This window comes from Amblyraja radiata, chromosome 39 (assembly GCF_010909765.2).
Source record: "Amblyraja radiata isolate CabotCenter1 chromosome 39, sAmbRad1.1.pri, whole genome shotgun sequence".
NCBI classification, from domain to species: Eukaryota; Metazoa; Chordata; class Chondrichthyes; order Rajiformes; family Rajidae; genus Amblyraja; species Amblyraja radiata.
Window position 1 is genome coordinate 2042407 of NC_045994.1, and position 23225 is coordinate 2065631.

General features: G+C 42.7%; 1 protein-coding gene across 1 annotated transcript in view; it reads left to right on the forward strand.

Annotated features, from left to right (window-relative positions):
- Positions 1-23225, forward strand: part of snrnp200 (small nuclear ribonucleoprotein U5 subunit 200) — a 104069-nt gene that overhangs the window by 20694 nt on the left and 60150 nt on the right. The window contains exons 9-16 of the mRNA XM_033014004.1: positions 6858-6994; positions 7098-7181; positions 15956-16129; positions 17352-17489; positions 17594-17749; positions 20369-20539; positions 21486-21679; positions 22305-22428. Of these exons, the coding sequence (XP_032869895.1) occupies positions 6858-6994; positions 7098-7181; positions 15956-16129; positions 17352-17489; positions 17594-17749; positions 20369-20539; positions 21486-21679; positions 22305-22428 (1178 nt within the window). The remainder of the gene's footprint in view (positions 1-6857; positions 6995-7097; positions 7182-15955; positions 16130-17351; positions 17490-17593; positions 17750-20368; positions 20540-21485; positions 21680-22304; positions 22429-23225) is intronic.

Below are 23225 nucleotides of genomic sequence, written 5' to 3' on the forward strand. Positions count from 1 at the left end.
TTGACTAAAGATGTTCCTCCTCACCTCCTTTCTAACAGAGCACCCTTTAATTCTGAGGCTATGACCTCTGGTCCTAGACTCTCCCACCTGTGGAAACATCCTTTCCACATCCACTCTATCTATGCCTGTGTGATACCTTATCCTTAGCTAATAAGTGAGCAACTAAATACAGTGCATTCAGAAAGTATTCAGACCCCTTCACTTTTTCCATATTTTGTTACATTACAGCCTTATTCAAAAATGGAATAAATTCATTTTTTTAATCATCAATCTACACACAATACCCCATAATAAAAAAACGAAAACAGGTGTTTAGAAATTTTTGCAAAGTAATTAAAAAGAAATAACTGAAATATCACATTTGCATAACTATATAGTTATAAATTGCAACCAGGGCTCCCGCAATTTCCTCTTTAGTTTCCCATGTCCTTGGATATATCTGATCAGGCCCTGGAGATTTGTCTACCTTCTTACATGCTAGTATCTTCAGTGGTTCTTCGACGGTATCACTGAATGCTCTCAAGACACTTCCTTTGACTGCTCCAATTTCCTCTGTCCTGCTGTCTTTCTCCTCAGTAAATACAGATGAGAAATACTCATTGAGGACCTTTCACATCTCCTGTAGCTCCACACAGAGGTGACCACTTTGATTCCTGAGAAGTCCCACTCTCTCTAGTTACCCTTTTCCCCCTTATCTATTTATAAAACCTTTTTGGGATTGTCCTTAATGCTACCCACCAGAGCGATCTGGCCCCTTTTTGCCCTTCTCATTTCCTTTTTCAGTTTACTCCTTAATTCCCAAAACTTCTCCAGGAGTGGGATGCACTTGATCCCAGCTGCCTTTACCTGTCCTATGCATCCTTCTTGCCTTTGACCAATGCCTCAATTTCCCTCGTCAGCCAAGCTTCCTTACGTCTGCTTGTTTTGCCCTTCACTCTAACAGGGACGTACATATCCTGAGGTTTTGTCAGCACACTTTTAAAAACATCCCACTTGGCTGGTGTTCCTTTCCTCTCAAATAACCTGCTCCAGTCAACTTGAGCGAGACTTTCTCTCACAACCTCAAAGTTGGCCTTACCCCATTTGAGCACTTTAACACATGGGCCCTCCCTGCCTCTATCCACGAATATCTTAACTTAATTGAACTGTGGTCACAGCCTCCTCCACAAACACTTGATTAACACGCTCTTCCCAATTTTCCAATTCTAGATCCAGTGTTGCCCTCTACATACTGCTGGAGGAATTGCACCCTATTTAAGCCCTTCACACTGCTTTTCCCAGTCATTGTTGGGAAAGTTAAAAATCCCCTATTACAACAACCTGATTTGGCCTGCAGCTGTCAGCAATCTTCTGGCATATTTGTTCTTCTAATTCTCATTGACTATTTGGGGGTCTGTAGTACAAGGTGATCACCAGTTAATTATGCCATTTGAATAAATTGTCACTTTCACAGTGAATAAAAGATGGGAAAGTTTATCTGTTCCTGTGATACCTTATCCTTAGCTAATAAGTGAGCAACTAAATACAGTGCATTCAGAAAGTATTCAGACCCCTTCACTTTTTCCACATTTTGTTACGTTACAGCCTTATTCAAAAATGGATTAAATTCTTTCTTTTTTTTAATCATCTATCTATACACAATACCCCATAATAAAAAAACAAAAACAGGTGTTTAGAAATCTTTGCAAAGTAATTAAAAATAACTGAAATATCACATTTACATAAGTATTCAATCCCTTTACTCAGTACTTTGTTGAGGCACCCTTGGCAGCGATTACAGCCTCAAGTCTTCTTGGGTATGACGGTACAAGCTTGGCACACCTGTATTAGGGTAATTTCTTCTCTGCTGATCCTCAAGCTCTGGCAGGTTGGATGGGGAGCGTCGATGCACAGCTATTTTCAGGTCCTTCCAGAGATGTTCGATCGGGTTCAAGTCTGGGCTCTGGCTGGGCCACTCAAGGACATTCACAGACTTATCACAAAGCCACTCCTGCGTTGTCTTGGCTGTGTGCTTAGGGTCGTTGTCCTGTTGGAAGGTGAACCTCCGCCCCAGTCTGAGGTCCTGAACGCTCTGAAGCAGGTTTTCATGAAGGACCTCTGTACTATGGAACATTCATCTTTCCCTCGATCCTGACTAGTCTCCCAGTTCCTGCCGCTGAAAAACATCCCCACAGCATGATGCTGCCACCACCATGCTTCACCGTAGGTATGGTATTGGCCAGATGATGAGCGGTGCCTGGTTTCCTCCAGACGTGACGCTTAACATTCAGGCCAAAGAGTTCACTTTTGGTTTCATCAGACCAGTGAATCTTGTTTCTCATGGTCTGAGAGTCCTTTAGGTGCCTTTTGGCTGAGGAGTGGCTTCCGTCTGACCACTCTACCATAAAGGCCTGATTGGTGGAGTGCTGCAGATATAGTTGTCTTTCTGGAAGGTTCTCTCATCTCCACAGAGGAACTCTGGAGTTCTGTCAAAGTGCCCATAGGGTTCTTGGTCACCTCCCTGACCAAGGCACTTCTCCCCCGATTATAACCATATAACAATTACAGCACGGAAACAGGCCATCTCGACCCCTCTAGTCCGTGCCGAACACATAGTCTCCCCTAGTCCCATATACCTGCGCTCAGACCATAACCCTCCATTCCTTTCCCATCCATATAACTATCCAATTTATTTTTAAATAATAAAAACGAACCTGCCTCCACCACCTTCACTGGAAGCTCATTCCACACAGCTACCACTCTCTGAGTAAAGAAGTTCCCCCTCATGTTACCCCTAAACTTCAGTCCCTTAATTCTCAAGTCATGTCCCCTTGTTTGAATCTTCCCTACTCTCAGTGGGAAAAGCTTTTCCACGTCAACTCTGTCTATCCCTCTCATCATTTTAAAAACCTCTATCAAGTCCCCCCTTAACCTTCTGCGCTCCAAAGAATAAAGCCCTAACTTGTTCAACCTTTCTCTGTAACTTAGTTGCTGAAACCCAGGCAACATTCTAGTAAATCTCCTCTGTACTCTCTCTATTTTGTTGACATCCTTCCTATAATTAGGCGACCAAAATTGTACACCATACTCCAGAATTGGCCTCACCAATGCCTTGTACAATTTTAACATTACATCCCAACTTCTATACTCAATGCTCTGATTTATAAAGGCCAGCACATCAAAAGCTTTCTTTACCACCCTATCTACATGAGATTCCACTTTCATGGAACTGTGCACAGTTATTCCCAGATCCCTCTGTTCACCTACATTCTTCCATTCCCTACCATTTACCATGTACGTCCTATTTTGATTTGTCCTGCCAAGATGTAGCACCTCACACTTATCAGCATTAAACTCCATCTGCCATCTTTCAGCCCACTCTTCCAACTGGCATAAATCTCTCTGTAGACTTTGAAACTCTTCTTCATTACCCGCAACCCCACCTATCTTGGTATCATCTGCATACTTACTAATCCAATTTACCACACCATCGTCCAGATCATTGATGTACATGACAAACAACAGTGGACCCAACACAGATCCCTGTGGCACCCCACTCGTCACTGGCCTCCAACCTGACAAACAACCATCCACCATTACTCTCTGGCATCTCCCATTCAGCCACTGTTGAATCCATCTTGCTACTCCACCATTAATACCCAACCATTGAACCTTCTTAACCAACCTTCCATGAGGAACCTTGTCAAAGGCCTTACTGAAGTCCATATACACAACATCCACTGCTTTACCCTCATCAATTTCCCGAGTAACATCTTCAAAAAATTCAAGAAGATTAGTTAAACATGACCTTCCAGGCACAAATCCATGTTGACTGTTCCTAATCAGACCCTGTTTATCCAGATGCTTATATATATTATCTCTAAGTATTCTTTCCATTAATTTGCCCACCACTGACGTCAAACTAATAGGTCTATAATTGCTAGGTTTACTCTTAGACCCCTTTTTAAACAATGGAACAACATGCGCAGTACGCCAATCCTCCGGCACTATTCCCGTTTCTAATGACATTTGAAATATTTCTGCCATAGCCCCTGCTATTTCTACACTAACTTCCCTCAATGTCCTAGGGAATATCCTGTCCGGACCTGGAGACTTATCCACTTTTATATTTCTCAAAAGTGTCAGTACTTCCTCTTCTTTGATCCTCATAGTTTCCATAGCTACTCTACTTGTTTCCCTTACCTCACATAATTCAATATCCTTCTCCTTGGTGAATACCGAAGAAAAGAAACTGTTCAATATCTCCCCCATCTCTTTTGGCTCTGCAGATAGTTGGCCACTCTGACTCTCTAATGGACCAATTTTATCCCTCGTTATCCTTTTGCTATTAATATAGCGGTAGAAACCCTTCGGATTTACTTTTACCTTACTTGCCAAAGCAACCTCATATCTTCTTTTAGATTTTCTAATTTCTTTCTTAAGATTCTTTTTACATTCTTTATACTCCTCAAGCACCCCATTTACTCCATGCTGCCTATAACTATTGTAGATATCCCTCTTTTTCCGAACCAAGTGTCCAATTTCCCTTGAAAACCATGGCTCTTTACAATTTTTACGATTTCCTTTCAACCGAACAGGGACATAAAGATTCTGTACTCTTAAAATTTCACCTTTGAATGTACTCCATTTCTCTTCCACATCTTTCCCATAAAACAAACTGTCCCAATTTACTCCTTTTAAATCCTTTCGCATCTCCTCAAAGTTAGCCTTTCTCCAATCAAAAATCTCAACCCTAGGTCCAGTTTTGTCCCTCTCCATAATTATATTGAAACTAATGGTATTGTGATCACTGGACCCGAACTGTTCCCCAACGCATACCTCTGCCACCTGACCCATCTCATTTCCTAACAGGAGGTCCAGTACCGCCCCTTTGTTCAGTTTGGCCAGGCGGCTAGCTCTATGAAGAGTCCTGGTGGTTCCAACGTTCTTCCATTTAAGAATGACGGAGGCCACTGTGGTCTTCGGGACCTGCAATGCTGCAGAAATTGTTCTATACCCTTCCCCAGATCTGTGTCTCGACAAAATCCTGTCTCGGAGGTCTACATGGCTTGGTTTTTGCTCTGACAGGTGTGTGCCTTTCCAAATCATGTCCAATCAATTTAATTTACCACTGCTGGACTCCAATCAAGTTGTAGAAACATCTCAAGGATAATTAATTGAAACATGCTGAACTAAGCTCAATTTTGAGTGTCATAGCAAAGGGTCTTAATACTTATGTAAATGTGATTTGTTTCAATTTTGTTTTAATTACTTTGCAAAAATTTCTAGCGCCTTTTTTGGCTTTTTCATTCTGGGGTATTGTGTGTATATTGATACAATACAATTCAATTTATTGTCATTTGGACCCCTTGAGGTCCAAACGAAATGCCGTTTCTGCAGCCATACATTACAAACAAATAGACCCAAGACACAACATAATTTACATAAACATCCATCACATTGCTGTGATGGAAGGCCAAAAAAACTTCTCTCTCCACTGCACTCTCCCCCCCCGATGTCAGAGTCAAAGTCAAAGTCAAAGCCCCCGGCGGGCGATGGCGAATTGTCCCGTGGCCATTAAGCCACGCCGGGTGATGCAAGGTCGCACACCGGGTCTTGGTGTTAGAGCCCCCGGCGTGCGCTTGCAGAGACCCGCAGCCATTCCAAGCCGCGCGGGGCGGTGCTGTAAGGCCCCGCTCAGGTGCTCTTCAACCCCGCAACTCGGGCGGGAGAAGTCGCCGCTGCGGAAGCCCCGAAAAGCGGTCTCCCTCCAGGGACCCGCGGGCTCCCGGTATTACCGTCCGCCAAACCCGCAGTTGCAGCCACCGAATCTCCGGGGGTCGGGCCGCAGCAGCGTCCACCACAGCTCCACCCGCTCTGGACTCGGCCAGCTCCGCGACGGTGAGGTGGGTAGTCGGCACCAGAGCCCCCGGTCTTCCTGTTGGAGGCCGCTCCTCGTTGCAGCCCCAACGACAACGGAGACCCGACAAAGAAAAGGTCGGGTCTCCCGTGCAGGGAGAGATTTAAAAGTTACCCCCTACCCCCCCACACCACCCCCACCCCCCACACACATACCCCAACAAAAATAACAAAAACTACATAAAAACATAGACATAAAATAATAAAAACGCAGACGGACTGCAGAGGCCGCTGCTGATGAGAGCTACCGGAAAAGGTGAAATGACCTACGTGATGTTTCTGTTTTCTCAATGAATTACCCAGTTAAGGACCAATAACTTTTTCTAAATCATGAAAGAAAATAAATCTAAAAGATATGTAAATAGTTGATGTCGCTATCCATACCATTACATACTCTTTCCCCTTAAAAAATTAACTGCCAGTTGCCTCATGTGACACTGACATGGAATGGTGACTGAAGGTTTTTGACGGAAGACAATTGACTTTGTTTCTTGTGATTTGAATGCTGGATATTTCCACGGTGCAGTCTTATCTCTTATATCTTTTAGATTTTACACTTTAGAGGTACAGTGTGAAAAAAAAAAAATTCGGCCTATCGAGTCCGCGCCGACCAGCGATCACCCTGTACACTAACACTATCCTACTCATTAGGGTGAATTTTCACTTTTTGTTTTAACCAAATCCAATAACCTACAAACCTGTACATCTTTGGAGTGTGGGAGGAAACCGGAGATAACTCGTGTGGCATTCTTCGCTTCTTTGCTGAAAGACTGGATCCAGTAAAAACGTGCATGAGATTGCTGTTTGTAATTTTAACAAGTTGAGTAGCATTAAATTGTGAGTTCAGAGTGGTAATATACATTTGTCCAAACCCTTAATCTTTAATTCATTACTGACACTACCACAGCTGTCCTACCCACCTTACCACTCACTGCTTATTCTCTGCTTTGTCCTGGTAGTTCTATATTGTACTTTACTGGCTAGTGCTCAGAGTGAGGGCGAGAAGGAGAGGATCCAGAGTAAGATGGAAGCAGATGCAGAGCTTTCCAAGGTTCTCTACAAACTTCAAGAGACTGAAAAAGAGGACATAATTCGGGTAAGTCGCAGTGTAATGCCGCTCAGTGCCATCATCCATTTTACAAACTGAAAGCTAAAAGAGTTTTGAATTGTATTTATCAAAATTTTATGTCCCTTTGCAGGAAGAAAGATCTCGCAGAGAAAGAGTTCGTCAGTCTCGTGTGGATACAGACCTTGAAGCAATGGATCTTGATAGGGAAGGGGAGGTGAGTCTAGTTTAAGTGCGAATTTAAACCAACAATTGTGAAATGTCGTAGAAAATAAAATTGAAGGCAAATGATTAAAAAAATGCTAGTTAATTGAAAAAAATTGTCTTACCCTAATGCAGGGGTAAGAATGGTTCTGTCCCAAACTAGTTAGGGAGAATAAACAAATACCCAGAGTTCCTGCTCGTAATTGCTATTGTGTGATTGTACTGCTGAGGTCAAGATGTGCATGCAGACTGGAAGTGGGAGTTTTGTTAACAATAGCCAGGCAACCAAGAAAATTCTTAGCATTAGAAAGAAGAAACTAAAGGTAGTTATTGTTGGATGATCAGCTGAAAGCAACCAAATTATTGAATAGGTTGAAGAGCGTAAGCATAAGGTAAGATTAAAGGAAATACATCTCTGTTGCAGGTCCTCCAGGTTCCAACAGTGTTCTTTATCTGAGACTGGAGACTGCAGATGTTGGAATCTAGAACAACACACAAACTGCTGAAGGAACTCAATGGGCCAGGCATGGACATTGACATCTCGACGTTTGGCCCAAAACGTTGTCTGTCCATTCCCTCCATAGTTGCTGCCTGGCTCATTCAGTTCCTCTAGCAGTTCGTTGCTTCTATTCCTGAGAACTATTTGTAAAATGTAGGTTGGCAATATATTTAAATAAAAACCTAGGACAATCTAGAGATTATGAAGTTAGACTAGGAGATTTAACTCAATCATTCAGATATTATTTCAAACCAAATTCCCACATGGCAGGAGATGTTGGGATTTGGTTCTGCCTACAGCAGTGGGCAGATCCATCCCACCGATCTCCCAAACGCTCGCTCGTATATGCGGCTGTGCATGAGTCAGGGCGTTTATAACTTGGGGCAGCCCTGCTAGAGAAGGAGCAAAGTTTGACCTCTTGAGAAATAAAGCAGCGCAGCTGACTGAAATAGTAATGGGAGAACATTTTAGGACCACTGAACGTAGTCCTATTAATTTAAAACAGTCATGGAAATGGAATAGGGCTGGTCCACAAGTTAAATTCCTACATTGGGGAAAGGCTAACTTTGATGGTATTGGAAAAGAACTTGGGAGACTTTTAAATGTGAGATAGGAAGAGTTCGGTGCCAGTGTGTTCATGTTAGTGAAGGGCAAGGATGGCAGGTGTAGGGAACCCTAGATGACAAGAAATATTGAGGCTCTGGTCAAGAAAAAAGAGGTATATGTCAGGTGTGGGCAGTTGGAATCAAGTGAATCCCTTGATGAATATAGGCCATGTAGGAATACATTTAAAAGAGAAATTAGCAGGGCAGAAGGGATTAATGAAATACTATTGGCAAATAACGTAAAGAAGATTCTAAATTCTTCTTGTAAAATTCTACGTGTATTAAAGGCATAACTAGGAACAGAAGAGGTCACCTGAGCGATCAACAAGGTGATCTGAGTGAGGAGGCACAGGAGATGGGTGGGGTGTTAAATGAATATTCCTTGGAAACTGCAAACCTTACATCGATGATCCTTACATAGATAGTTATTGAAGGAGATTTTGAGAAACAGGGTCTATGTGCACTTGAAAAGGCAAAGATTGTCCGTTCATATGGACAAGGGCTGATTAGGGATAGTCAGCATGGTTTTGTACGTGGGAGGTTGTATCTCACAAATCTGATTGAGTTTTTTGAAGAGGTGACCATAAAGGTAGATGAAGACAGAGCTGTAGATGTTGTATATGTGGACTTCAGCAAAGCATTCGACAAGGTTCCGCATGGTAGGCTGCTATAGAAGGTTAGATCGCATGGGATCCAAGGAGAGATAGCTGAATGGATAGAAAATTGGCTACATGGAAGGAAGCAGAGGATGATGGTGGAAGGTTGCTTCTCGGACTGGAGGCCTGTGACTAGTGGTGTTCCTCAGAGTTCGGTGCTGGGCCCGTTACTGTTTGTCATCTATATCAATGATTTGGATCAGAACATACATGGCAAGATTAGCAAGTTTGCTGATGATACAAAAGTGGGTGGTTTTGCAGATAGTGAATATAGTTGTGAAAAATTGTAGCAGGATCTTGATCCATTGGCCAAGTGGGCTGAGGAATCGTTGATGGAATTTATACAGACAAATGTGAGGTGTTGCACTTTGGGAAGTCTAACATGGGCAGGACCTACAGCAGAGGGATCTGGTAATGCAGGTGCATGGTTCCTTGGAGATCGAGTCGCAGGTTGATAGTGTGGTCGAGAAGGCTTTTGGCTCATTGGCCTTCATCAGTCCGAGTATTGAGTATAGTTGGGAAGTCATATTGCAGTTGTATACAGTGCCCATCATAATGTTTGGGACCAAGACCCATCATTTATTTATTTGCCTCTGTACTCCAAAATTTGAGATTTGGAATAGAAAAAAATCACATATGCTTAAAGTGCACCTTGGCAGATTTTAACAAAGGCCATTTTTATACATTTTGTTTTCACCATGTAGAAATTGCAAAGTTTAGTGGAGTGATAGCAGATGGAATTTAATCCAGACAAGTGTGAGCTCATGTAATTTGGGATGTCAAACACTGACAAGACATATACGGTAAATAGCAGGAACCTCAGGAGTGTTGCTGTACACTCATGTACCGAGATAGTGTTGCAATGTTATAGCATTACAGTTACAGAGAAATGACAAATGAAAGAAGTGCAAGGGCACAATGGGGTAGGTTGGGAGATTGGAACTACACCCTAGTTTATAAGAGCACCGTTCAGTAGTGTGAGTGGGGAAGAAGTTGTTCCTAAATCTGGTGGTACCTGCTTTCAAGCTTTAGTATCTTCTGCATGATGAGAGAGGGAAGAGGGAACAGCCGGGGTGTAAATGATCTTTGATTCGAAAAAGTGGGATGCCTTTAAAAGTGTGCTGACAAGAATACAGTACATGTACAGTGCCCTCCATAATGTTTGGGACAAAGACCCATCATTTATTTGGGGCGAAGGAAATAGGCAACGTTTCGGGCCGAAACCCTGCCTATTTCCTTCGCTCCATAGATGCTGCTGCACCCGCTGAGTTTCTCCAGCTTTTTTGTGTACCTTTGATTTTCCAGCATCTGCAGTTCCTTCTTAAACCCATCATTTATTTGTTTGCCTCTGTACTACACAATTTGAGATTTTTAATGAAAAATCACATGTGATTAAAGTGCACATTGTCAGATTTTATTAAAGGCCAATTTTATACATCTTGGTTTCACCATGTGGTATTTACAGCAGTATTTATACATAGTCCCCCCCATTTTATGGCACCATAATATTTCGAACACAGCAATGTCAAGTAAATGAAAGTAGTCATGTTCAGTATTTTGTTGCATATCCTTTGCATGCAATGACTGCTTGAAGTCTGCGATTCATGGACATCACCAGTTGCTGGGTGTCTTCTCTGGTGATGCTCTGCCAGGCCTGCATTGCAGCCACCTTTAGCTTTTGCTTGTTTTGGCGGCTAGTCCCCTTCAGTTTTCTCTTTAGCATATAAAAGGCATGCACAATTGGGTTTGGATCGGGTGATTGACTTGGCCACTCAAGAGTTGACAATTTTTTTGCTCCTTTGTTGCTTTAGCAGTGTGTTTGGGATCATTGTTTTGCTGTTGAATGAACAAGTTTTGAGGCATTTGTTTTGACTTGAGCAGATAAGATGTGTCTGTACACTTCAGAATTCATTATGCTACTACCATCAGCAGTTGTATCATCAATGAAGATAAGTGAGCCAGTACCTTCAGTAGCCATATATGCCCTGGCCATAACACCCCCACCACGGCGTTTCACAGGTGAGGTGGTATGCTTCGGATCTTGGGCAGTACCTTCTCTCCTCTATACTTTGCTCTTGCCATCATTCTGATATAACTTAATATTCGTCTCATCTGTCCACAAGCCCTTTTTTCCAGAACTGTGGTTGCTCTTTTTTTAAAACTTCTTGGCAAACTGTAACCCTGCCATCCGATGTCTTTGTCCCAAACATTATGGAGGGCACTGTAAGATGTTGGTGAGGCTACATTTAGAGTATTGTGTTCCGTTCTGGGCATCATGTTATAGGAAAGATGGCAAGCTGGAATGGGTATGGAGAAGATTTACGAAGACGTTGTCAGGACTAGAGGGTGTGAGTTGTAGGAAGTGGTTGAGTAGGCTCGGACTCTATTGCCTGGAGCGCAGGAGGTTGAGGGGTGATCTTATAGATGTGTGTAAAATCATGAGAGGAATAGATCGGATAGATGCACAGAATCTCTTGCCTATAGTAGGGGAATCGAGGACCAGAGGACATAGGTTCGAGGTGAAGGGCACAAGATTTAATAGGAAGCTGAGCGGTAACTTTTTCACACAAAGGGTGGTGGGTGTATGGAACAAGCTGCCAAAGGAGGTAGTTGAGGTCTGGACTATCCCAACGTTTAAGAAACAGACAGGTACATGAATAGGACAGGTTTGCAGGAATATGGACCAAACGCAGGCAGGTGGGACTTATTTACCTGGAACTAATGTAGTTGGCAGGTGTGGGCCTGTTTCTACACTGCATCACTCTATGACTTTATTGTTTAGGGATAGTCAGCAGGACTTTATAGACGCAACTTCATTGTAGTATTTTTTGAAGAGGTGAGCAACAGTTTTGATGGGGCCGGTTGGTGTACATTGTCTATGGACTTTAGCTAGGCCTTTGACAAGCTCTTGTATGCTAGGCTGTTCCTGAAGTCGAGATCACATGGGATCCAGTGTGAGCTAGCAATTGGATACAGAATTGCCTTGGTAGGGAGGAGTCAGAGGTAGGTGGGATTTTTTACAGATTGAAGGGCGATGGCAGTTGCTGGGATCGGTTCACTGTTACCTGTTACTTCTATTAACAATTTGGATTTGAATGTTTGTGGCATATTTAGTAGGTTTCAAGATGACACCAAAATTTGTAGTGTAGTGGATTTTGATAAACAGGGCCAATGGGCCAAGGAATGGCAGAAGGAGTTTAAACAATAGACAATAGGTGCAGGAGTAGGCCATTCAGCCCCTCAAGCCAACACCGCCATTCAATGTGATCATGGCTGATCATCCCTAATCAGTACCCCGTTCCTGCCTTCTCCCCATATCCCCTCATTCTGCTATCATTAAGAGCCCTATCAAATTCTCTCTTGAAAGTATCCAGAGAACCGGCCTCCACCGCTCTCTGAGGCAGTGAATTCCACAGACTCACAACTCTCTGTGTGAAGATGTTTCCCCGTCTCCGTTCTAAATAATAATAATAATAATAATAATGCATTTTATTTGCTGGCGCCGTTCTGGACACCCAAGGACACCTTACAGGACATAAAATCACAATACATTTATCAATATTAAAATCAAGTTGATTAAAAAAAACAAAAAAAAACAAACAAAATACACAAAACATTTAAAGTCATTAAAATCAGGGTGAACATGGTGGAAGTTATGTCGGGTATGCTAATCTAAACAGGTGTGTTTTGAGCTGTGATTTGAATTGATCGATAGTGTCCAGGTGACGGATGGGAGGTGGGAGAGTGTTCCAGAGACGTGGGGCAGAGCAGCTGAAGGCTCTGGCACCCATGGTGCTGAGTCTAAATGTGGGGACAGTTAAAATTGCAGCTGAGGAGGAACGAAGTGACCGGGAAGGAGTGTATGGTAGCAGCAGGTCAGAGAGGTATTGGGGAGCAAGGTGGTGTAGGGCTTTGAAGGTCAGCAGTAAAATCTTGTAGTTAATCCGGTGGTGCACAGGGAGCCAGTGGAGCTGAGTGAGGATGGGTGTGATGTGGTCCGATGATCTGGTGCGGATGATGATCCGGGCTGCAGAGTTCTGAATGCATTGGAGGCGATGAAGAAGTTTATTGGAGGTGCAAGTGAGAAGGGCATTGCAGTAATCGATGCGGGATGTGACCAGAGCGTGAATGAGGACTTTTGTATTGTCTTTGGAGAGGGAGGGGCGGAGTCTGGAGATGTTGCGGAGATGAAAGTATGCAGAGCGTGTGATATTGCTGATGTTGGGGCCAAAGGAAAGTGTACTGTCCAGAATGACGCCGAGACTTTTGACATGGGAGGAGGTGGGTATGGGTGAGCCATCAATAGAAATGGTGAACGGGTGGGTTTTGGAGAGTATGGACTTTGAGCCAATTAGCATGATTAGCATAAATGGAACATGTTTCCTGCCTCTAGCATGTCCAAACTCTTAATAATCATATGTTTCAATAAGACCCCCTCTCATCTTTCTTAACCAAAGTATACAAGCCCAGCCGCTCCATTCTCTCAGCATATGACAGTCCCACCATTCCGGGAATTAACCTTGTAAACCTACGCTGCATTCCCTCAATAGCAAAAATGTCCTTCCTCAAATTAGGCGACCAAAACTGCACACAATTTTCCAGCTGCGGTCTCACTAGGGCCCTTTACAACTGCAGAAGGACCTCTTTGTTCTCATACTCAACTCCTCTTGTTGTGAAGGCTAACACGCCATTTGCTTTCTTCACTGACTGCTGTACCTGCATACTTACTTTCATTGACTGATGAACAAGGACCTCGCAGATCCCGTTGTACTTCCACTTTTCCCAACTTGACACCATTTAGATAATAATCTGTTTTTGCCACCAAAGTGGATAACCTCACATTTATCCACATTAAACGGCATCTGCCATGCATCTGCCCACTCACCCGACCTGTCTAAGTCACCCTGCATTCTCATAGCATCCTCCTCACAGTTCACAATGCTTTGTGTCATCTGCAAATTTGCTAATGTTACTTTGAATCCCTTCATCTAAATCATTGATGTATATTGTAAATAGCTGTGGTCCCAGCACTGAGCCTTGCGGTACCCCACTAGTCCCTGCCTGCCATTTTGAAAGGGACCTGTTAATCCCTACTCTTTGTTTCCTGTCTGCCAACCAATTTTCCATCCATGTCAGCACTCTACCCCCAATACCATGTGCCCTAATTTTGCCCACTAATCTCCTATGTGGAACCTTATCAAATGCTTTCTGGAAGTCCAGGTACACTACATCCACTGGCTCTCCCTTATCCATTTTCCTAGTTAGATCCTCAAAAAATTCCAGAAGATTAGTCAAGCATGATTTTCCCTTTGTAAATCCATGCTGACTCTGACCGATCCTGTTACTGCTATCCAAATGTGCCGCTATTTCATCTTTTATAATTGACTCCAGTATCATCCCCACCACCGATGTCAGGCTGACTGGTCTATAATTCCCTGTTTTCTCTCTCCTGCCTTTCTTAAAGAGTGGGATAACATTAGCTACCCTCCAATCTACAGGAACTGATCATGAATCTGTAGAATATTAGAAAATTATCACCAATATGTCCACGATTTCTAGTGCTACTTCCTTAAGTACCCCGGTAAGCAGACCATCGGGCCCTGGGGATTTATCAGCCTTCATTCCCATCAGTCTATCCAACACCATTTCCTGCCTAATGTGGATTTGCTTCAGTTCCTCCGTCACCCCAGATCCTCTGGCCACCAGTACAATTTGGATAAATGTGAGGAGTTGCGTTTTTGTAGGACAAACCAAGGCTGAACTTCCACCATTAATGGAAGGACCATGGGAAGTGTTGTGGAACAGAGAGACCTATCGGTGCAGGTATATAGTTTCATGAAGGTGGTGACACATGTGGACAGCGTAGCGTGAAACGTTTGCCATGCTTGCCCTCGTCGGTCAGCTGTTGAGTATTAGAGTGTTGGACATGTCACTGTTGTACAAGACATTGGTACGGCCACATTTCGAGTACACATTTGGAGTGCCAATTCTGGTTGCCCTGCAGTTGGAAGGATGCCATGAAACTGGAGTCAAGAGTTTTTGTTGTCATATGTACTAACAATGGAACGATGAAATTCTTACTTGCTAAAGCTGAAAAAGCCTACAAAACACACAGATAGTATTTAATCACAAACAGAATAAATTAATAAGTGTAATACTAGGTAACTATAATAGTGCAGAAAATGAAGTCCATAGTGTAACTAAAGACACAATCCATGGAAGAACATAGTTGGTGAGGTTAGTATTGTGATGTTCAAGAGCTCAATGTTTGCTGGGAAGATCCTTTCACCTGTTGGTCACAGTTTTCAGGCTCCTGTACTACCTTCTCAGTGGTAGTAACGATATGAAAGCGTGGTTAAGGTGGAATGTGTCTTTGAATTTGACTACCTTTTTGAGGCTCTGCCTCTCATTCGATGGTGGGAAGATCCATACCTATGATGTACCTGGAAAGGATGCAAATACGATAGACAAGGGTGTTACTAAAAGGAGAGGCTGGATATGCTGGTACTATTTTCCCTGGAGCATTGGAGGACAAATTGTGTCCATCTAGGTATATGTGGGTGTTTCCGTAAATACGGGTATCAACCTGTGACATAGGTGACCAGATTTGAAAGGTATTAAATCATAATGAAATATCACAGCATTAAAAATGGGCCTACCTATAATCCTTTTGAGCTAATTTGTGATCAAAATCGGGGGGGAGGGAGTCTCAAACCAGAAGGCATAGATTTAAGGTGAGAGGGGCAAAATTTAAAATGGACATGAGGGACACATTTTTCACATATTGGATCGTGGGTTTATGGAATGAGCTACCAGAGGAAGTGGTGGAGGCAGGTACAATTACGACATTTAAAAGACATTTGGACAGGTACACAGATAGGAAAGATTTGGTGGGTTGTGGACCAGCCACAGACAAATGGGACTAGCTCAGTTCAGCAGCTTGGTTGGCATGGATAAGTTAAGCATAGGGAATTGTTTCCGTGCTGTATAGAGCTATAACTCTATTTTGGACTGTTTGCTCTTTTAGATTCTGGCTCCCAGACAAGTTCTGGATTTAGAGGACCTGGCCTTTGCACAAGGGAGTCACCTCATGGCAAACAAGCGATGTCAACTACCGGACGGTTCCTTCCGCAAGCAGCGCAAGGGGTATGAGGAGGTGCATGTACCGGCGCTCAAGCCCAAGCCCTTCAGTTCTGAGGAGGTGAGAGATCAGTGGGAGATCTTTACTTCATGGGTGTTGTGCACGATGGTCATTTTCATAACACGTTGCCTGGATTTACTGTTGACCGACTGTTAAACATACTGCAATTACTGTGTTTTGATAGTTGCTGATAACACTGTGAAGCGCATCACAGTTGTCTATCAGTATCTGAAATGTTAACCTGCCTTTTCCCTGTTAGACACAAAATGCTAGCATCTCTGGAGAGAAGGAATGGGTGACGTTTCGGGTCGAGACCCTTCTTCAGGCCTATCCAGCTGAGTTACTCCAGCATTTTGTGCCAATCTTCGATGTCAACCAGCATCTGCAGTTCCTTCCTATACTTTTTTCCCTGTTAGACATTGATTATTATTCCAAAAATAAGGTGCATAATTTATCCCAAGAAAGCTGTCATCCAGCTGAAAGCAGAGTTTAACCAACATGCTATAAAGCTGCACTGATGAAAGTGCTGAGCTCGTCAATGTTTGTACATAACTGCCTTGGGTCCTATTTATTGAATGAGATTAAACAATTGCATCTTGTCTTGAAAAGTAAACAGGTGATGCTAAACACATTTGGTAGGTCAAGTAGCATTTCTACAATCCGACATTGTTAGGATGAGTCTACACCAACACAATTAACTCTTCCCATCTCTCTACTACTGATGCTTCCTGAATTCCTGAAGTCCTGCACTTTCTCTTTTTTTGTTCCCATTTGTAACATCTACAGTCTCTTGTACTTTAGCTGATATTTAGTTTAAAGACACACATGGAAACAGGCCCTTTGACCTACTATGTCCATGTTTCCATCGATCACCTGTTTAAACTAGTTCTATGTTATGCAGCTTTACTCCCTACACACTAGGGATAATTTTACAGAGGCCAATGTTTTGGGGATATCTGAGGAAACCAGAGCACCTGGAGAAAACCTATGCGATCACAGGGAGAACATGCAAACTCCACACAGACAGCATCCAAGGTCAGGATGGAAACTGGATCTATGGCATTATGAGGCAGCGGATCTACTAGCTGTGCCATTGTGTGTTTTCCTGAGCTGGGCAGAGTAGCATTGAGTGTTATTACACTGGGAAGCATTAGAGCATTCTGGTTAAACAACTATTTGAGTTTGATGTAAAACAGTAATCATGAAAAAAAAGTGATAGACTGTGACCCTGATATTCCTTTGTGTAAATCACAGATTCTAAATACTGTTTCATATTCCATAGCAACTGATACCCGTTGAGAAGATGCCAAAATATACCCAAGCAGCATTTGAAGGCTTTAAAACCTTGAATCGAATTCAGAGTAAACTATGTAAGGCAGCCATGGAAACGGATGAAAACCTTCTGTTGTGTGCTCCCACTGTGAGTATTCACTAATATTCACCATAACGCCTTCACTTTACCCTGCAGTGACTGCGATAGATATAGTTTTTAACCAAAGTTATTGTTCTTTTTACTTGTTTTAGGGTGCTGGCAAAACAAACGTGGCTCTTATGTGCATGTTGCGTGAGATTGGGAAGCACATTAACATTGATGGAACCATAAACATAGATGACTTTAAAATTATATATGTGGCACCGATGAGGTCTTTGGTTCAGGAGATGGTGGGCAGTTTCAGTAAGGTAAGCTTGTGAACATGACCATCTTCAGAAACCCAAATGTATAGCTGCAATGTTCAATCCTCTTTATCTTAATCCAATATTTCTCCCTTGTATTTTTCCCTTTCTTTTTCCTTTTACCATCGCTTTCTCATTTTTCTTTTGCAATCTCTCCCACCCCAAATGCACCATCAATTGTATCATTACTTAGAATAGCAGACTCCTGTGTCCCCGGTCAGTATCAAAGATCATAGAGTGGAGCAAGATTGTTCACTCCACGAAAAAGCCATAGTAGGTGATGGGTAAGCTTCAGCGCCATTTCCGTAATCGGCTTCCATCATGGCGTCCTCATCTACAAGCGGAGCGTACTGCTCTGCTATAATTTGCTCGAATTGCCAATGTAGGCGACCCGACCTGTCTTTCTTCAGGTTCCCCACGAAAAACGATCTTTGGTCGGAATGACTGGTGCTGATATGTTGAAACTCCGAACCAGTGTGTGTTTTAACTTGTTTGGCACATAGGGCCGCCTGTCTAAACGACACCAAGCGGTTGATGTCAAGCTTAAATGTGTTTCCACACACTCGCCTTTTTTCAGAAAATTGCAGCAACAGCGATAATGATATTGGGGAATGAAACGAGACAGGTTGGAGTTGAATGAAGTAGACGAAGCAGAGAGAAATCACGAGAAAAAGACTCGATCGGTTCAATGTATCAATAATAGTTAAAAAAACACTGGCCAACGCAGTCCCACCTTGCCCAGTAAATTAACAGCAATATTGCAATAAATTCGGTAACATTGTGTAACAATTATTGTCTTCTGTATTTGTTCTGGAGATTGATGAAACTGACCTAACCTTTGGCAGAAGTAATTGGTTGGTGTATGAAGCTATAGCTGGATTTTTTGTGTCCTTGATCCAGATTTAAGGTAATTTTGCTCTGTATCTAAGATCATTATTTTATTTATTTATTTATATATTTGGTTTTTTTTTATTATTAAAAGCAATTGTACAAAGATAAAACATTCGGTATCTAAAATTATACAATTATTGTACAGCTTCAATATTAACCTGAAAATGATAGAAAAGAAGAGAGAAAGACCAAGAGAGGGAAAAAGTGAGAAGTGAAAAGATAGCTCGAAAAAGCACATAGAAAAGACCCCTAGACCCCTAGTAGTGTGGCCAAAAAGTGAATAAAGATATAAGAGAGAGAAAAAAGAAAGTGGAGATATACCTGCCCCTCGCCCCCCCCCCCCCCCCCGCCCACCTCACCCAACCCAGAATCGGATTTAAATCTAAATTTGTGTTGCGCCATACTATCCTTGTAAGAATTCGGTAAAGGGTGTCCATGTCCTGAAAAATTAATCTGGTTTTTCTGCCAAGACAAGCCTAATATTTTCCAAATGTAGTGTCTCGGACATGTTTGTAATCCACATCTTCACTGTGGGGACTGATGTGTGTTTCCAAAATGTCAGTATTAGGTTTTTTGCCGTTATCAGGCCATAGTTAAGGAAACCTCTTTGAAGTAATGTTAGCTCAGAACAGGCTTCTGACAGACGTACCTAGTGTCATCAATTCTGTGTCGGTGTCCAATTTTATTTTAAGTATTTTAGAAAAAATTTCAAAAATTCCCCTCCAGAAATTGTGGTATCTAAGATTCTTGCAGAGGCAGCACAAGCTAATTCAGGGAGATTCTGCTGTATCAGGCTGAGAGATTAAAGGATAGACATAAAATGCAGCGGGTCGGACAGCATTCTAGACAAAAGGAATAGGTGACACTTCGGGTCGAGACCCTTGTTCAGACTGAGTCAGGGGAATGAGGAACAAGAGATATAGACGGTGCTAAGGACAAATGAATGGAAGATATGCCTATATCTCCCGTTTCCCTTTCCATTGACTGTCAGTCTGAAGAAGACCAGTCGACCCGAAATATCACCTATTCCTTTTCACCAGAGATGCTGCCTGATCCGCTGATTTACTCCAGCCTTTTGTGTCTATCTTCGGTTTAAACCAACATCTGCACGTTCCTCACTGTACAATGTATGTGCCGTTTTTGTGTGTAGGAGTGAACCATCTTGCTCCGCTCTATGATCTTTGGTCAGTGTGGTCAACCAACAAAGGGTGCACTGACCCTCACTAATGTAAGTTCTTATTGTGTATCTTTCAATAACGTTGTGGCTGAGAGCAAAATCATCTCCAGTATCCAATGTGACCTCCCCACCATCGAAAGGATCTATAGGAGGCACTGCCTCAAAAAGACAGCTAGCATCATCAAAGACCCACATCACCTTGGTCACACCCTAATTTCTCTCCTGCCATCATGAAAAGGGTAAAGGAGGCTGAAAACCGTGACCACCAGGAACAAGAATAGATTCTTCCCAACAACTATCAGGCTCTTGAACACTGTACAACGCTAACTGATGAACTTTGGTCTTTGGTTGCACAAGAGACTTTGGGCTTATTTTTGCACTAGTATTGGGGTTACTAATTTATCAACATTTTATTACATATTATCTGCGTGTATAGCGTTTATAAGCTTATTGTACTGTTGCAAGTAAGAATTTCATTGTTCCATTGTCAGTATATGTGACAGTTAAACATTTTTGACTGTAGCTTGGGCTCAGTGTAGATTTATTTTCATTTGCAGCGTTTGGCCAGTTATGGGATCAGTGTTGCAGAGCTGACGGGGGACCATCAACTGTGTAAAGAGGAGATCAATGCAACCCAGGTGATCGTGTGCACACCAGAGAAATGGGATATCATCACTCGCAAGGGAGGAGAGCGAACCTACACACAAATAGTGCGACTCATGATCATTGTAAGTATAATAATAATCACAAGCCTCTGTCTGATCTTTTCTCTTGGTGCCAGGCTATATTTTTAATGGATCACAGCTCAAAGCATTGCCGGTCGATGTTCTCCCGAGATTATGCCCGGCCTGCTGAATTACTCCAGCACTTTGTTTTTTTATTTGCAAACTATCATCTGCAATTCTTTGTATTAGCTAATTCAACACCAGTTTAAACATTGCATCAGAGTTCAGAAGATGTTGAATTAAAAAATGTTTATTCTGGCCCGCTGAAAATGAAAGCTGAATCATGGAGATAGAGCAGAGAGTATTCCCCTTTTGATATAATTCAATACTCAACCTGGAAACACTTATCAACACTGGATCCTGACAGCTCTGAGCAGAAAAATAATAGAAGGCAAACTGCTGGAGTAATTCTGCAGATCAGCAGCATCTCTGGAGGACGTGAATAAATTGCCTTTTGGGACCCTTCCTCAAACTGACTGGAGTAGGGGGGGGGGGGGGAGCTGGACAAAAGGTAGGGGGAAGAACAAACCCTGGTGAGTGATAGGTGGATAAAGGAGAGGCGGGGTTTGATTGGCAAATGAATGGACAAAGGCCTGAGATGAAGAGTCAATAGGCTGTGAGATAAATAGATAAAAATAGGTATGGCATGTGCAGCGAGAAGATGGGATGTAGGTGAAAGGGGACGAGGAGAAGGGGAAAGGGAGGGGCGGGATAGTGGGAGCAAAGGATGCACATTCAGATGGGGCACAGGCAATAGAAGGAGGGAAAAGGCCGGGATGGGTGGGGGTGAGGAGTGTTGGTTTGTTGCCTAAAATTGGAGGGTTCAATGTTCAAACAATTGGGTTGTAAGTTACCCAAGCGGAAGATAATATCCTGTTTATAGAAGCAGTTATTTTGCTTTCTAGACTTGCCATTTGCTATTTATTGCCTCATGTTTCCGCTGTCTCAGGATGAGATTCACCTTCTGCATGATGATCGTGGTCCAGTACTCGAGGCGTTGGTTGCCCGGACAATTAGGAACATTGAGATGACTCAGGAAGATGTGCGTTTGGTTGGGTTGAGTGCCACGCTACCCAACTACGAGGACGTTGCTACACTACTGCGAGTTGACTCAGCCAAGGGCCTTTTTTACTTTGATAACAGGTAACTCCTGTCACATCCTGAGGTGCACCTTGTGTTAACACGGTGGCATCATGCAACTAATTTAGCAATACAGTTACTTGGTTAAGTGGATGCAACCGAATTTTGTAATACGAGTGATATGTGACCTATAATTGATGTGCTCAGTGCATGAGTCGCAGTGGTCAACATTGTCCAGATCACTTGGTAGGAGGTGTGGTTGTGCCAGAATAGTAATGCAAAGCCCCGGTCCCATAAAGACACATTACTAGGGTGAAGTGGAAAGTAGGGTCTTCGTTTAACTTCCACATATAAAGTTATGAGAGGCATGGATAGGGTAGACAGTCAGAACCATTTTCCTAGAGTGGAAATATTCGAGGTGAGAGTGGGAAAGTTTAATGGAGATGCGTGGGGTGGAGAGAGTGGTGAGGGACCTGGAAAGCATTGCCAGGCGTGGTGGTGGAGGCAGATATGATTGTGGCGTTTATGAGGCTTTTAGATAGGCACATGGAAGTGTAAGGAATAGGGGATATGGATCATGTGCAGGCAGATGGGGTCATTTTAACGGCATCTTGTTTGACACCTGTGCTGCGGTGTTTTCTGTTCACTAATGTTAAATACTTATCCAATCCTGTGTCTTCCAATTCAGTTTCCGTCCCGTTCCTCTGGAGCAGACATATGTTGGGATCACAGAAAAGAAAGCTATTAAACGTTTCCAGATTATGAATGAGATTGTGTATGAGAAGGTGATGGAGCATGCTGGAAAGAATCAGGTTAGTGAACCTACTTGGCAGCACCGATACCTCCCTCCCATGGTGGCATCAAGATGCTGGGATGGTGAAGTGCAAAGCTGCAGCATGCCTGATTGAATGTATGCTGTCACATTAGATCTGGGTCCTGAACAAAAGCTCATTTGTATGTCTGATCATTAGTACTGGTTGTCACTAATTCTATTTGCTCGTAATTCTGCCTGAATGAGGCGTACAACATTCCACCTGATTCCAAACCCGCACTCAGATCTGTAAGAATGGTGTGACCAAATGCCCGCCATCAACATGTCAAGTAAAAATGTAACAAACTGAAGAATAGGCCATCATTATTGTTGACATCAATGTCACTTCATGTCAAACTGACTTGTTCTCTTTAAGATGAGCAATTACGCTCTGCTGTGTACTAAAAGGAATAACAGAGCCACATGTGCACAGCAATTCAATTGTGCTGAAGTGATGAATTATGGCAATGAGACAAAAAAGTATCCTTCAGAAGCTTGTTTATCTTACAGCAGCAAGTTCACTGTGTTCTGTGTGAAAGTTGTTAGTTGGAATTTCATATTCCACATTTCTACCTTCATCCTGTTTCTTGTAACTATCTAGATGCTTCACTTCACCCTTATATCCTCTCTGATCCCACTCAATGTTAGTATATTCATAAGTATTTAATACTACAAAGATAGTGAATTTTAATACATTTTAATACTCTTTTTATCACCACAAAATTTACGGTTCTTTTGTTTCCTTCTCTTCGAGGGTTCCGTCTGAGTGATGATGCAGTTTACATCTGGTGGCATGTA